Below are 15,532 nucleotides of genomic sequence, written 5' to 3' on the forward strand. Positions count from 1 at the left end.
ACCTATGTCAAATGGTGGACCTTTTTCAGTACGCGGCGGGGGAAATACAAGAGGGATATCAACGCACATGATATCCCTTTCTAACTTATGGCACTATCCCTTTCGGCTATTTAGGGTTGTCAAAATTCAAGTGATTACCTATCTTATCTGTGGTCGTAGGCACGCAAAGGGACGTCAAGCTGTGTCAACCCTAATAATTGCTCGGAGCAATGCTGAGCCGAACGGAGCCGAGTTTGCCCGAAGTCACTCTCAGCCAGTGTCTCCCCACTGGCCACAGTAGGTAACGCACAGAGCGAATATCGCCTCGTGTGCTTCATCTTGTAGTCGGAGAGGAGTCAAGGTTGTGTCAAGATGAGACCGCGGGTGAGACGGACAATGCACGCAATCGCGCTTAGCTTTTAATTAACTGTCATTGTGAGATTGTGACGGATTGCGACACTTTCACCGGACACACAGGGGAGATTATACAGTCGTTTATCTGCATATGCTGTAGTTGCCTGGTTGGCTATGTAGGTTAATCCGAATGTTGGGGAACTCAATCTTAATTCCATTATATCAGTATAATAACGCTCATCATTTTCTCATTTAGTGCTCAGATTTTACACATATTTTAAGCATTCTGAGCCGCAGTAGGTACTACCGCATTTCTGACGTAGGTACATCCGTTAGGTACTCATCAAGGAGATTGTCAGATACAGCAGCGGCAATATTCCCCTTAACTATAATACAGTCACACTATTGCATTATGATGTTTTCTGTGCATTTGAAAACCCAAGTACGTAATACTGTATTAAAATAATAATCAGAAATTGCTTCCACAGACATCGACATGAAACGATATGTTGCATGGTGTCTGACGTTAATTCAAAAGTTTTGTTTTTAGTTATTAGCAACATGTTGGAGCTAAAATTATTCAAAACATCCATGACATTAGTTTTAATGGCTGAGTCCTAGAAATAATGACTAGCTCATAATGAACTGTTAAGCTCAATTTTTGGCCCGGTCCTTCGTATTTCTTGAGAAGATTGCAATAAGAAAGATGATGATGAATGATTTTACGGTGGGAATTAATCGGAATTATACAGGGTACAATTATACAATTTACTTTTCAAGAAGATTGCATTAAGTGAAATAAAAAAATAGTTCAAATGCTTTGTAGGGCCACTGAAGGGGAACCAAGCGCATAAACATGGCATGCTATAAAACTAATGTAAGTCGTATCCAGTTCATCATTGCATTATATCTGTTGCAATAATCGAACGTTTATTGAATAAATGCAAAAGGTCATTGACTAGATGGATACATTATTGTGGATATCATCAAGCCTGTCTGTCAAGGTCTCTTTCTCTTGCGAAGCTTGGCCTTGGACGAATTTGCAGATGATTGGGTATATAATATGTGGTGTGATATACTGATATATGATCTTGGTTTGTGACAAATGATACTGTCACAAACCAAGATCACGCAATTAGGACTTCTTTCTTTACAGGCCATGGTACAGCCACTATATAGTAGGTAATACTGTTCACATAGTTTGGGTACACGTAGCACGTTCTGTGTTAAATACTATACAATGGCTTTCATTGTGCTCTCTCCTAACCTAACTAGAATTTACTTTCAGTCTACTAGAATTAATATAAGGGAGCCATGTAAGATTCGCAATGTCACGAGCTGTTGTAAAGCTGCCTGGAATGGTGCCCCTGAACATGTGCCTATATGTAATGGTGTCAACGACCGCCGTTGACTTGCGAGCGGCTAGGGACCCTCGCCGATATGGGCGGCCGTGCTAATACATAAGGGACAGTCGCCATCAGATATATCGGAGCGGCGAAGGTGCTCGCAAATATCTGAACACGCCTCTATTGTAAAGGCTTTAGAGTGCGCGTTCAGATATTGTGAACACCTTAGCCGCTCCGATGTATCTGATGGCGACTGTACTGTCTGCTGCAGGATTCGCATATTGACTTTTTTCTTTGTATCAATCGATTTGATCATTTGGACTATTGAACATAGGTATAACATACAGCATAATAAGATTACTTTTAATACGATTTTTCGCGTAAAACATCATAATATGTTATAGGCCCTTGCAATATGTTTTCAAACATTTTTCGCCGTTAATTAATAATACGCTTTCCCGCTTGAGATATATTTTTGACGTGTGTCCCGCAAAATAAAACTAGAGACGGAAGATTACTAGAGATTAAGTACTCCAATCTCAACTCTGAAAATATACTTATGGTTAAAATTTTGCTCAGCAAATCCCTCCGCTATATCACTAGTCACTAGCTATGTTAAATTAAACCTATACTGCTATATATGGTATGACGGTAACATAGGTAATATACCTACTACTGAAAATAAATGAAAATTAGACATGTTTTCGAGATTTCTTCTATCAAGCCAACTTAAATTCCTTTTCAGCAATAAATACTAAACAATGTGGAGAACACTTATCCCGCATTCACACTTATCCGTATCATTGAAAGTTGCTAACGAAGACTATCCCATTTGGTCTTGGTATCATGTTAAACGACTCGATTTCGATATGCAAAGTGTTAAAACCCGAAGCTTAAATTAAACCAGAAACTGTAGGTATCTAGTCTCGTGATTTTATTAAGTTTGAATTTGATTCCGGTTATGCCAGACAATTTAATTAATCTTATTTTATTACCCGCTTTTTGTTTATTTTAATAGGTGAATCAAACCCAACTTTCCTCTATGAACACTCTTCTGAACAGTCTTGCGATCGAAACGTTACGTACAGAGATCGGATTTTAGGGCAAAATTTAATGACAGGTAGGGAGTTCCTAAATCGATAAACTCAGTTATCGATGCTTTTCCCAAAATTAAACTAGTTATCGCTCCAAGTTTTGTTTAGGAGTGGTACCTATTTAAAATGATCTGAACACGCTCTTATTTCCCTAACAATAAAGTTGTGCTTAGGCTGCTTAGCTCATTTTGAACACTTCGCCCGCTTAGCAACTGTAGTCCTTGCGTCACCAGACCAGTCAAACTCCACGATAAATCCTTCCGAAAGCACTGAGGTCAAGTTTCACGGCAGTAGGTCAACTCGGACAGTTGACAAATCAGCGGAGGTCCGCGCCGGGGTCCCAGCCGTTGCACCGTTAACTGTGAGACTTCCGTTGGATTAGGGTCTAGTTTGACGACAATGTTGTTCTACTTTTTAACTGTTTGTCTCTGCAATGGTCGGAGGTGGGATAACGGAGGAAATTCATTGACTTATATACATATTATTTCGTAAAGCATTACGAGCATTACGAAGTGGGCTAATTCGTTGGTGCGCAAATCGCGTTTGTGCACAAGTATGTTCGTTGGTTTGCATTTTTCGCATGCTCGCTCGGCATTACGGGCATTTCTTCCTTTTAGAAATCTTTGGAGAAATAAGGGCTTATTTAGACGGCGTGCGAACTCGCATGCGATTTTAGTTACATTGCGGACTATTGGTTACGTCCAATTCAACCGACCGATCAAAACCCGCAATGTAATGAAACTCGCATGCGAGTTCTCGCATTAAGGGTACACTAATCTTTTAACTCCTGAAATTCCGAATGTTAAGTAAGGAGGAGAGTTCGAAAATTGTACATGTTTATATGATACTGGCTATGTAAACTTTAATAGGTATAAGTGTCTTGGCATAGGTAGCTGTAAACTTAATAATGGTGTTTGTTTGAATAAAGAATAGATTAAATATCTTTTTACAAACTTTGTCATATAACACTGATTTAAACTTTCACGATTTTTACACATTATTAAATTATACAACGGGACTTAATCGCGTATCTAAGTTTTAAGATTTACCTCCGATTTGTCATATAAAATAAAGTAAAATAGACAGTCAAAGTGATATACCTACGTAATAGATGAGGGTGGAATTTCCTTATCAAATCTTAGCCCAAAATCTAGGTAAGTAAGTAGTTTTTCTGTCGACATTAAATAAAACCAAGTCGAATCTACTAAGTCGGATAGTTTCAATGTTGTTGTAATGTAATTCTAGCGGTGCAACAGTAACAGAGCTTGCATTAACAACAATTACTTTGATCTTCAAAGGCTCAAGGAGAACTGAGCACAATCTAAATTCCTAGGGCTGCCTTTATATTCCAAGAAATCAGTTATAACGTAATGGACCCTATAATGGACGTGGAACCGGTAATGGGATATAAAACCACAAATCCTCTAAAATAAGTAGGTAAAAGTAGTTTATAAACACTGGCAATATTTTACCATAAATAAGAGTCATAGAGCTGTTTAAGTTCGACTTTTTATTAATTTCGGTTAATTTTTAAGAAATTGGCGCCAACCCAAAAGTTGTCGTGTCACTGGAAAAAATAACCAGTAAGAATTCTTAACAACTTCGCTAAGAGAGGTGAGTTCATATATTAAAATGTAATTAATTATTACTTGGTGTAAACTAGAATGTGTTTTGTTAATTGCATTTACCATGAGATAAGGTATACAACACATTACGTTGTGACTCTAGAGATGTATAAAAAATAGTGGTATTTTGCCCAATCCCATTATAGGAGCTGTAAAACTGCATACCTCCTATGATGGGATAATTTACATAATGATGCTTGCCATGGCGTAATTTCATGTTTAAACAATACAGAAGTATAATGTAGTTACTCGTACGAACTATGTCAGGAGGTCTTCTCGGACTTCGGATAAATTAATATCGTTTTTACAAAATTTTATTTAACTTGCCCTGTTAGTTTGTATACAGGGTGGATTTTCTTTTTGGGTCAGTGAGGGCAGCTACCAGATCCCGTGCTGCGACGAGAAAACGGTCTTAGAAAACCTTCCCTCGATTTCAAATTAATGAAGATTGGCTTTTACAGATTTTGGAAAAAACATACAGGGTGCGAGAAAAAGGTAATTTTTGACAATCTTTTTTTTGATGCCAATCGATCCCATTCCTATTGAGGATCAAAAGCTTGTATGGAACTAAAAAAAAATTCCGGCTAGAAAAGCCACAAATCGAGGAAAACTTTTCCCAAACAATTTATATGAAAATCAAAACTTTTATTTTTCACATGCTTTTTTTCTATGCCAATTGATTCCATTTTTATCTAGTATCAATATTTTCTTTGGGGTCAATTTACGATAATGTACTAAAAAGCCACAAATTAATAAAAACTTTTTCCATAGGTACATTTACTATGGAGAAAATGTGAAATTTAATTTTGACCCCAAAAAAACTATTGATACTGGATAGGAATGGAATCGATTGGCATACCAAAATAGCATGTGAAAAATATAAGTTTTCATTTTCATACAAATTGTATGGGAAATGTTTTCCTCGATTTGTGGCTTTTCTAGCCGGAATTTTTTTTTGTTCCATACAAGCTTTTGATCCTCAATAGGAATGGGATCGATTGGCATCAAAAAAAAAGTTTGTCAAAAATTACCTTTTCCTCGCACCCTGTATGTTTTTTCCAAAATCTGTAAAAGCCAATCTTCATTAATTTGAAATCGAGGGAAGGTCTTCTAAGACCGTTTTCTCGTAGCAGCACGGGATCTGGTAGCTGCCCTCACTGACCCAAAAAGAAAATCCACCCTGTATTAGTTAGTGTGATTCAAATCTTGGAAATGGCATTTGAGCCACTTTCGGATTTCCGATTGAGTTGAAATTTTGGATACGTATGCAAATCGGATGACAATGCCATCGGGTGACAAAAATGACTAATAACTAGTTTTTTTCCAAAAACTTATTCCCTATTCCAATATCTTATACTGATAAGGTATGCCCATTATAGGGGGCCCATTACTGGATCCACGTCCATTACCGGGGTTCCATTACTGGAGCTTTGGTGTCCATGACTGGAGAAAAAAAACATACTTTTAATTTATTAATTATGTGGAAACTAACTGCAGTATCTTTGATACAACACGCCTGAAACATAAAAGAAGGATAGGATATTCATCTTTTAACAAGCTAAGCGGTAGAACTTTTACATGTATCAGGGAAATATCACAAATACTCCAGATTTCCTCTTAAATGTTCCATGACTGGTGCCGTTACTATAATAGGTGCCTTTTATAGTTTAGTTAGGTGTGGCTATTCCATTATGTACCTATATTTTAAATTTGCTGCAACATTACGTACTTATAGTACATACTTATTTAACCAAACTTCCGAAGTAATTATAGTTCGCAAATAGAATGCTAGCTTAACAGAAAGGGGGTGTCTACAATGCGACTCGTGGTTTGGCAATTTTTTGATATCGAGACCTTATGAGATTCGGCTCTATCTGCATTTCTTCACGCCCATAAAATGCACTGAGATCGGTAAAAAGTACGACGGTATCTATAAGTAAAGCTAGTAGGTACTCCTGCCAGCCTATTATGGATAGCTTTATCCATCTTTATCCACGTGATAAAATAACTGTCACTGTTTAACACCGTGGGAAAGAAAGTGACGGACACCGTTTTATCACGCTGTCACGTAGACAAGAACGACCATCATATCCGTACTGGTTCTGGTTCTGACTCCTGATATTTTAGTATTCAATATGAACCTGCTGTACATTTGTAAATTACATAATTCCTAAGCATATTTACGGCAACCTTAACAGGCACAGGTGCTAATTGGCATGTCCCTCGAAAATTGCTGTAAAGCACACCCGCTTGGAAACCAGTGGCCATTTCTATTCACTAATGCGGTCGAATCGTGACTGGATCAGAATGAACGAGTGTAAACACTGCTTCCACAGACCGAAATGTCTATAGACTGGTCACATCGAGACAATAAACTAGACAACACCGATCTAAATCGTTTTTTGTAAAAGTCTCGAGCGGTTTTTCATTTTAGCCCCTCAAAATGAGGGAAACATTTTGAAGTGCTGGGAGTAGAGGGCTAAAAGCCGTACATAATTACATATATATTTGTACTTAGGTGCAGAAATATAAGCCTCCAGTCCTTCATAGGTTAACTAAACTTCTTAGGCACCTAATATCTCTTAAAAAGCGTAGTAGGCCACATATAGTTGGTTAAACCAATTTGTCAGTCAGTAAGAACCAGGAAAACTATACTCATCATTTTCTTTTGGGTGCTAGTACTATACGTATAAGACAAAGATAGTATGATTAAGCATCTATATGTTTTAAACAAGACAGTCCTTTGGCAAACTATACCTACCACATACCTAGCGATTAAATAGGACCAAATATAATTTCGCTATGCTCTTCTTCATACTGGTCATTTATGAGAAAACAGATATACCTGAAATGATGGAATGAGAGAACTGTATTTTCTATAAATACGGACCCCGAGGCGATATTAGGCAACTGAAGCTCTCTCAGAACAGTCAGAACCATCTCTAACGCTCACTAATCTTTGCCGCTGTGTTGATACTGGAGATAAGGCTTATTCTAACGGTTCTTTATATTTACAATCGAAGCGCGCCGATAATAGGTCAATACTTAAAATGAATGACCAGTCAAAATCGTATGCGGTCGAAGATATAATGGTTAGATTACACTGCATGTGGGAGGAAGACAACACAAAACAAACTATCACAACAAACAAACAATGTACGTACTTATAGGTCACTTATTTGCCCAGTGTTTTTTTTATTAGAAGATTACTTCGTTTTGGGGCTAAATGTAAATTACGGTTTACTTACATATTCAACTTTATGTAGCCAAGCCTTCAGTCAGTCCGTAGCTGACCATAATATTTTTTTGCCAACCGCCTTATTTAAACGGTTGACCTATAGTACCTATACTGGATTATCATGATACCTACGTGTATTTTATTTGTAGAGTTTACTCGGTCCTACAAAGATGGAGGTGTCTTTCTGTTTCTGTTACGTAGGTAATATGGGAGATGGGAGAACTAAATGCGGACAATTTGGTACAACACAAACCACACAAGTGGCGGTTTATGGCTCATGGAGATGTGACGTAATTTAGAGCGAAATTTCTATGATCACAAATATCTCGGCTCTCGCATAAGTAACTTGCGTTATCTCGCGGGACAGCGTAGGTGCTTGAGGTGTGGATGGAATCGAAAGAACTCTGACAAAAATAATTCTGTTAGATATTCCGGTCGGAATTCTGGCAGATTTGTGTTCTTTCAACATCTGTATAACTATTGGCTGCTTGTACTTTAGGTATACCTAAGTCTTGAGCCGAATGTTATTTAGCTCAAGTATTTTAATTAATGAGATACCTATATACATAGTTCCTTAATAAAAACATTTTATGTATGCTAACATCTACATTAACTATGTATATCTAACTATTAAGTAATAAAAATAAATATGGCAGCATTGGCAGCAATTTTATAAATTAATATGTGTGGATAAATTACGAGTAAGTATATTACTGCCTAGGTTCTCGCTTAGGCACTTACTTACTCGTAAAAGTTCAGATTTTATACCGAGGTACAGGATAAATAAGACATCCAGCTTTCTTGCTCTTAAAGTCTATATTTTATATTTGTACATTATAGTTTTATTGCGTTCTTTGCCATGTTTAGATACTACATTTTAATGTCTAACTACTAACTAAACCAGCATAATTATATCGTGGTAATTAAGTATTAATCCACACCACAGCAGTTTGTATAGGTTAAACCAACCCCTTAAAGTTATTTTAATTTATCTCACGTTGAATAAGTAAGCCTATCAGGCTAGTCTTCGAGTCCATTACGGGCGCCAATCGTTAATATAGGCAGTAAATCCCAACAGTGTAATTAAGGTACATATATGCTATTTTTAGTTACGATGATGGGAAACTTTGGGTCCCTATAGCGGCTCCTAGAGGTTTTTACTAGATTTAGGATTTAATTCTTGGACTAGTCAGGCGCCAGTCACCCGGTTGATGTAATGGGTCTAAATTTAATCATTAGACCTGGTACAAACTTAGGATCGCGGGGAAAGGTTAGAGTTAGACCAAGATAACTCTGCAGCTATTTTGACAGCACAGACTGTGCATGTATTTAAACGTCATAATTTCATAGAAGTTTAGCGTTTAAAAGAACACTTGCACAGCCTGGGCTATCAAAGTTGCTGCCAACTTAGCTTGGTCTAACTCTAGGTATAGGTCGGAAGGCAGACGCTGATTGACTGAGAGTCCACAGGGTTGTAAATAGGTTTGAAAAACCGACAAGTAGCCCAAGCGAGAGAAAAATCGTTATCTGCCACTCTATCACTCTTGCATGTTACTTAGAGAGCGACAGAGACGCAGATGTTGGCGGTAGGTCGTCTGTTGCCCAAATGTCGAATAGAACCGGCTCTTGAATGGAAGTAAGTAGACAGTACCTAAATAAAGCAGAACCCATGTCCTCCGAACAGAATAGCACTTGGTCAGTTTTTTTCGCAAGACGGTCGAAAGAATGTAACTAAGTTAAGGCTTGTAAAACTTAATAGACTACACAAGATCGACGACGAATAAATGTTTATAGCAGTATCAAACACGATTTACAACAACGTGTATTAAATAAATTGTCTTACGAACGGGGAAAACATGACATTATTTTTAGCTAAGTAATTTACCCAGTTAGCTAGTTAGTACATATATGCGTCTGTTTAAAGTTTCACGTAACTAGGTAACTAAAAAGGCTCGTGAAATATTCAAACAACATAGATTTTTTTTAATAGGTAGGTACTTTTGTTTTGGCATTACGGAGTGATTATTTGGGGCACACAACACTAATAAGAAATTCCTATGCAGATGCAGTTTTTATTCAAAAGACCTAACTACACATGGTATTTGCGCACTTTCTTTTAAGGTTTATTAATCTTTTGTGTAACTTTTTTCCATATTGTTTATTATGTTGGCGATTATTGCTGATATATTGGCGACCTAAAACATTCCTAGGTTCATCGGATGTGTCTACAGACCTATGCCGCATGTAGGTAGATACATAAGATATCGATTCATACAGATACAATACATAGGCCTCTAAGAAACAAGTAGAGTCCGTCCAATCTAACTTTGCACCGACTTGAAAAGAACATATTTTCATAGAAATTTGACATTAATGATGACATTTCCACACTTCGTTTTAGCAAATGCCTATGATGTACCTAACTACCTATCTAATGCAAAATTTCCATTGTTGACAGTTTCCAGTGCCTGCGGTTGCGCGCAGAGCAACGACCCATGCGGGTGACAGTGACGATGAAAACGACGTCACGTAAGGAAAAAAATCCCGTCAATTTTCGCCTAAAATCAACGCCATTGTTCCCTAGAATCGATTTATCAAACTACTTTTACTTCTTTTTCCAGGCATTAGAATTACGGTTTCCCATAAGTAGCAGATTATTTGACTTTTCCTAGGTTTTCTAAGTAATTTCAAGAGAACATTAAATAACGCGGAAACAATATAAATATTATTCTAAATCCAAAAGAGGAAATTAATATTAACTCCCGCAGTTTCGAGGGGCCTGCTTAAGTCTTTTACACCTTGCAACAAATGCCATGCAATTTTATATAAGTAATTGCCGGCTAAGTAGGAGTAGTAATTTAATCGTCGGATCAAACGCCGCATTGTACCTATTACAAATCGTATTCATTTATCGGTTACGTTTGTAGAGGCCATTAAGGGCCATTAATATTGTATTCTTCGTCCTCATAATTTCAGAAATCAAGAGCAGCCTGTACCAGGCACTTTACCGCCAAACGCAGAACTGTCGAAACCTGCCCGCGGTCTGTTGGTGCGTCTCCTCGACCGCGACCCTCGGGTTCGCATGAAGAGCTTGAGGCAGTTAGAGCAGTCAGCGTTCTTTATGGGGTACAAGTTCGACCATGTGAAAGCTATGAAGGTAGGCTTAGAATATTTTAAAGGCTAGGTAAGCTTAGAATGCTTAGGTATTAGAGATTTTTTCCTCGGTTTTTAAATATTAGCACTATTGATTGGCAACTCACAATCGGAACCCTTATAAACAACAGTGGACCTACCTACTTTCGATGTTTGCGGTAGTAATTAGGCCCTAACGAATATGTAGGTAGGTACGAGGGGCGTTCAAAATATTCTCGGTATTGATATCTTACGACCTCTTCTAAAATTTCTTTCGTTACTGGCCGCTAAGGTTTATTCATTGACATTAAAAAAAAGTATAATTCGAACCGAGATAGTCTTTTGTTTTTCTGCAATTGCTGAACAAACATGAACATCCTGTGCGAATTGACAATGTTAACTAAATTAGAACATCGATGCGTGATAAAATTCTTGACAAAACAGGGTAAAAATCAAAAAACCATAAAAGAGGAAATGGATTGTGTTTACCGTGAGTCTGCTCCTTCTTTATCTACCATTCAAAAGTGGTCAAGCGAGTTTAAACGCGGAAGGGAGAGTATTGAAGATGACCCTAGACCTGGCCGGCCTGTAGTAGCTACTTCACAAGAAAATATTGATAAAGTGGAAAAACTTATATTGGAAGATGGTCGAGTGAAGGTAAAATCTATAGCACAAGTAACCAATCTCTCTATTGGTACCGTACATGATATTATACATGACCATCTTAATATGTCAAAAGTAAGTGCAAGATGGGTTCCGCGAATGCTGACTCGGCTTCAAAAAGACATGCGTGTAGCTTGTTGTTCCGATTTTATTGACCTGTGCGGTGAAAATCCTGATGAGGTGCTGCAAAGAATAGTTACTGGAGATGAAACCTGGGTTCATCATTATGACCCAGAGAGTAAACAAGAGTCCATGCAGTGGCACATTAAGGGTTCAGCTCATCCCAAGAAGTTCAAGGTCATCCCTTCAGCTGGCAAGGTCATGGCCACGATATTTTGGGATTGTGAAGGAGTATTACTAATCGATTATAAAGAAAAAGGTGTAAATATCACAGGACATTAAAGAAAAGAGGCGAGGAAAGTTAACCAAAGGTATTCTGCTTCTGCATGACAACGCCCCCGTCCATACTGCTCATATTGCCAAGGCAGCTATTGTTGAACGTGGGTTTAAAACTGTTACTCACCCACCGTATAGTCCGGACTTAGCCCCCAGCGACTTCTTTTTGCTCCCCAATCTTAAAAAGGATCTGCGTGGAAATAAATTTTCTGACGATGAAGCATTGAAGGCGGCAGTGGAGGAGCATTTTTACACGAAAGATAAAAAATATTTTTACGAGGGATTAAAAAAAATAATTGATCGATCTTTTAAGTGTATGAACATAGGGGGGGAGTATATTGAAAAATAAAAATATCAAACTTTTCGTACTTGTTTGTTTTCATTCTCATACCGAGAATATTTTGAACACCCCTCGTACCTACCCACCAAAATCAAAATGGCAGGACTCGGGATGTATAATACGTAACCGTGTTCCGCGTTCTTTCTTACCTAAATATACATCTAATATGTTATTTTTTTCAGGTGACTCCAAGATCCATTCTCGAACGTTATTTTCCGGACGGACCTCCTGATCGCATTGAAAAAAGAGAAGACGACCATCTGCAGTTCGATAACTTTGAATCGACTTAACTTTTCAGAAAGCTAATGATAAATTCTTAATCATTCCATTAATTAGTGCTTCAATACCTCTTTGTGATTCCAAATGACGAATATTAATTTTAAATAATGCCGACTTTGGTGCCATATAGGTGAATTTAATATTATTATAGATAATTCAGGTATCAGAATTTAGGTCTATGACATAGATTTTGACCCTTACAATATTATAGTTAATAGGTATCTCCAGTAGTTTGTGGTTAGCGCCTTGGAATGTCCTGTTTCCTATGTGTTTACTGATGAGGAACCGGGTCGGGTCTAATAATTAGAATGGGCCACCTAGAGCCATTGGCAGCTAGCCTCATATTCAGAAGCATATGTTTAGCAAATGTAGCTGTATCTACTTATTTCTACCTTGATTTCACCCTTGCACTCTAACATAGTTTTCTGTTAGTAAAAATATGAATCTCAATTTTGTACATTTTATAGTTTGTCAAAGCACCGTCTCATTTCAAACATAGACAGAGATAATCATACTATCTTTGTCTTACACTACAACTATACTCGTTCAAGCAAATCGTGTCAGTAGAAAAAGGCGGCAGATTTGAAAAATCGCGGGTTAGCAACACTACGTTTGAATTATTCTAAAATCGCGTGTCATTTATATCTTATCTGTGGAACTGTTTTGTTTACATTTCATCGATGTTCGATGTACATTGCTGCCTTTTGTTCGTTTCCTAGGGATACCATACTTTAGTTTGCTTTACATTGCTACTGACATATCCGGCTTGACAGACTATAGTACCCAAAAGAAAAATTAGTGTAGTTTTTTTAGTTCTTATTTACTGACATTTATTGGTTTGACCAACTATAGTTAGTTCTGGCCAATCACCTTCCCACCACCAACTACGCACGTAGCCAATAAATAATATGTATTTTGTAAAGTTGATAATAATATAAGAATAATACATAATTAAGTATATTGTGATTAAATCTGAACAAAATAAAATCGTAATATTTGTTAATATTGGCCTTTTTATTTTGATTGGTTTTCAATTTGAGCAAATACAAAACGCCATGGTACATTCTACTACTATCTGTGGTATGGATTCTTATCTGTCAATTTGACAGCAGTAAATTGCGATTATAGAATTTTGTAGAACGAGATTCCCGTGAAAATGGCTGCGATTCTGCAAAGGGCCGCTCTGAACTACCTGAGGAACCAGGCTCGCGCCTCCTCGCACTCTGCGACCGCTGGTGGTCATGGAGGTAAACAATATTTATGAGTATTTTGAATTATGTAATCATGTATAACCTAAAGGGCTTTATCTCTGACCTGTTTGTGCAGTCGTGTAAGGTGTTTTCTCTTTGTGCTAGGTGGCCATGCCCTGTGGAAGAAGATGTCGTTCTTCGTGGGCTTCCCGGCCGTGGGTCTGGGTATGCTGAACGCGTACTTGGGTCATCAGGAGGGGCATCATGAGCCTCCGCCATTCGTCCCCTATGAATACCTTCGCGTCCGCACAAAGGTAATCGTTGTTGCTAATATCTATGGTTTTTGTCGCCAATAACAGTTAAAATTATTAACTATACTTAAATCCATAGTTTTTGCAAACTATAAAGTGTGTAGTAAGTACATACATAAGTAATATGTAAAATAATTATTTTTCTTATATTTACAGTACCTGTAGATTTTATTTCTTGTCTATTGGGTACTGTACGTACTGTGTTATTCTCGCACTTACATCTTTCTTAGCATGTGGCAACCACAATGAGTATGATGACAGATAATAAAAGTGCTATGGGGCCCAATACATTCCACAACGCTTCTCTTTCCGAAGAGACTCTACCATCTTAGGCCCACTGTCTAGTTCGAACCAAAATGTATAATGTCTAAAATATTATAAAATATTAACACTTTCTGTGGCAGTTAGTTAACATTGCAAATAAGCATACTTTCATTAGGCCAAATTGACCCTATGTTGCAGCAAAGATGTTAAATGCTAGAATGTACAGTAGGACCTTGCTAATCTGTACGGGCAAAAGACGGGCCGTTGACAGATTACAGAGGTCTCTGAATGTCTATCATGTATCATCTTTAAATTTTTGTGTCATCCTAAACGACTAGCAGTAAATTTAAGGAAGCTCTACTGTATCTTAGTTAGTAGCCTTTGTTAGATTATTGCTAGTTTTAATGCTACTTTTGTTATTTATTATTTCAGAGGTTCCCATGGGGTGATGGCCAGAAGTCCCTTTTCCACAACCCCCATGTCAACGCCCTGCCCAGTGGCTACGAGCACTGAACATTCAACAATGTAACTGAAACTGTGCATGAGCACATTATTAGAAAATTAATTGTGATAAGTCATTAAAGTAAAAGTCATAAAAAGTATATATGATGTATTTTATTTTACTGTAAGGTTAAATGGGGTAAAATAAACTATGAAGCAAAGAGAAGCACTTTTAGCAATACGACGGGACTTTTACTAATAACTTGCCCCAAGAAAAATTAATTGCCCTATGTTTTCTTACCCCACATGACCTCACCCTTATTAAATTTCAATGTTCCTGTTTCAGAGCTAAAAATCTCTAAAATAATGCATGTGCATGTTTCAAGTAACTATCTAGTGAGATAAATACATTGTCACGTAAACAAAATAAATTTTACCATGCAACAGATCAATCCAAGGTTGTAAATGTTGCTCATTGATTAAAACTGTTCAAACAATATCAATATATCAGTGTCCTATTTTATAAAGCTACAATTTACAAGCGGAAGTCTCTTTCTAACCCTATGTGTTAGAACGAGACTTCCGCTTGTAAATTGTAACTTGTAGCTGTATAAAATAGGCCACAGGTCTCGCATGTTTCCTTTCCACCATCTATTCGACTTTTAAAATAAAATCCCTTCAAAGTTCGACAATTTCTGCTATGTTGGGGAGCATGGATTTTAGGTAAAAAAAATATTTTCCGGTTTTGTTCGGTTGAATGTTATCTGTGGTACAAAGAAACGTCAAAGCTGACAACGCACCACGACGCAGTCGACGCACACCGTCGACGTTAACTGTCAAAACGACATCAAAAACTGTCAAAAACATGAAAATATTGAAT

General features: G+C 37.4%; 2 protein-coding genes and 1 long non-coding RNA gene across 4 annotated transcripts in view; 2 read left to right on the plus strand and 1 right to left on the minus strand.

Annotated features, from left to right (window-relative positions):
* LOC134653071 (serine/threonine-protein kinase S6KL) overlaps positions 1 to 12,548 on the plus strand; it is a 79,858-nt gene extending 67,310 nt beyond the window's left edge. For both annotated transcript variants that reach the window (XM_063508363.1, XM_063508362.1), the window contains exons 9-11: positions 10,095 to 10,165; positions 10,613 to 10,793; positions 12,350 to 12,548. In XM_063508363.1, coding sequence (XP_063364433.1) covers positions 10,095 to 10,165; positions 10,613 to 10,793; positions 12,350 to 12,457 — 360 coding nt within the window. In that variant the 3' untranslated portion in view covers positions 12,458 to 12,548. The remainder of the gene's footprint in view (positions 1 to 10,094; positions 10,166 to 10,612; positions 10,794 to 12,349) is intronic.
* LOC134653078 (uncharacterized) overlaps positions 1 to 15,532 on the minus strand; it is a 383,717-nt gene that overhangs the window by 90,523 nt on the left and 277,662 nt on the right. The gene's annotated exons all lie outside the window — the stretch shown is intronic.
* Positions 13,534 to 14,813, plus strand: LOC134653053 (cytochrome c oxidase subunit 6A, mitochondrial). Its single transcript, XM_063508337.1, has 3 exons — positions 13,534 to 13,693; positions 13,802 to 13,950; positions 14,644 to 14,813. The coding sequence occupies exons 1-3, from the start codon at positions 13,603 to 13,605 to the stop codon at positions 14,722 to 14,724; spliced, it is 321 nt and encodes a 106-aa protein (XP_063364407.1). The 5' UTR covers positions 13,534 to 13,602; the 3' UTR covers positions 14,725 to 14,813.

Source organism: Cydia amplana, chromosome 12 (assembly GCF_948474715.1).
Source record: "Cydia amplana chromosome 12, ilCydAmpl1.1, whole genome shotgun sequence".
In the NCBI taxonomy this organism is placed as follows: Eukaryota; Metazoa; Arthropoda; class Insecta; order Lepidoptera; family Tortricidae; genus Cydia; species Cydia amplana.

What these genes read in the sequence shown, in the direction of transcription:
- LOC134653053 (XM_063508337.1), top strand. Translation starts at nt 13,603, where the DNA reads ATGGCTGCGATTCTGCAAAGGGCCGCTCTGAACTACCTGAGGAACCAG. An exon ending in GACCGCTGGTGGTCATGGAG is followed by an intron (nt 13,694 to 13,801) that starts GTAAACAATATT and finishes TCTTTGTGCTAG; the next exon opens with GTGGCCATGCCCTGTGGAAG. An exon ending in ACCTTCGCGTCCGCACAAAG is followed by an intron (nt 13,951 to 14,643) that starts GTAATCGTTGTT and finishes TTATTATTTCAG; the next exon opens with AGGTTCCCATGGGGTGATGG.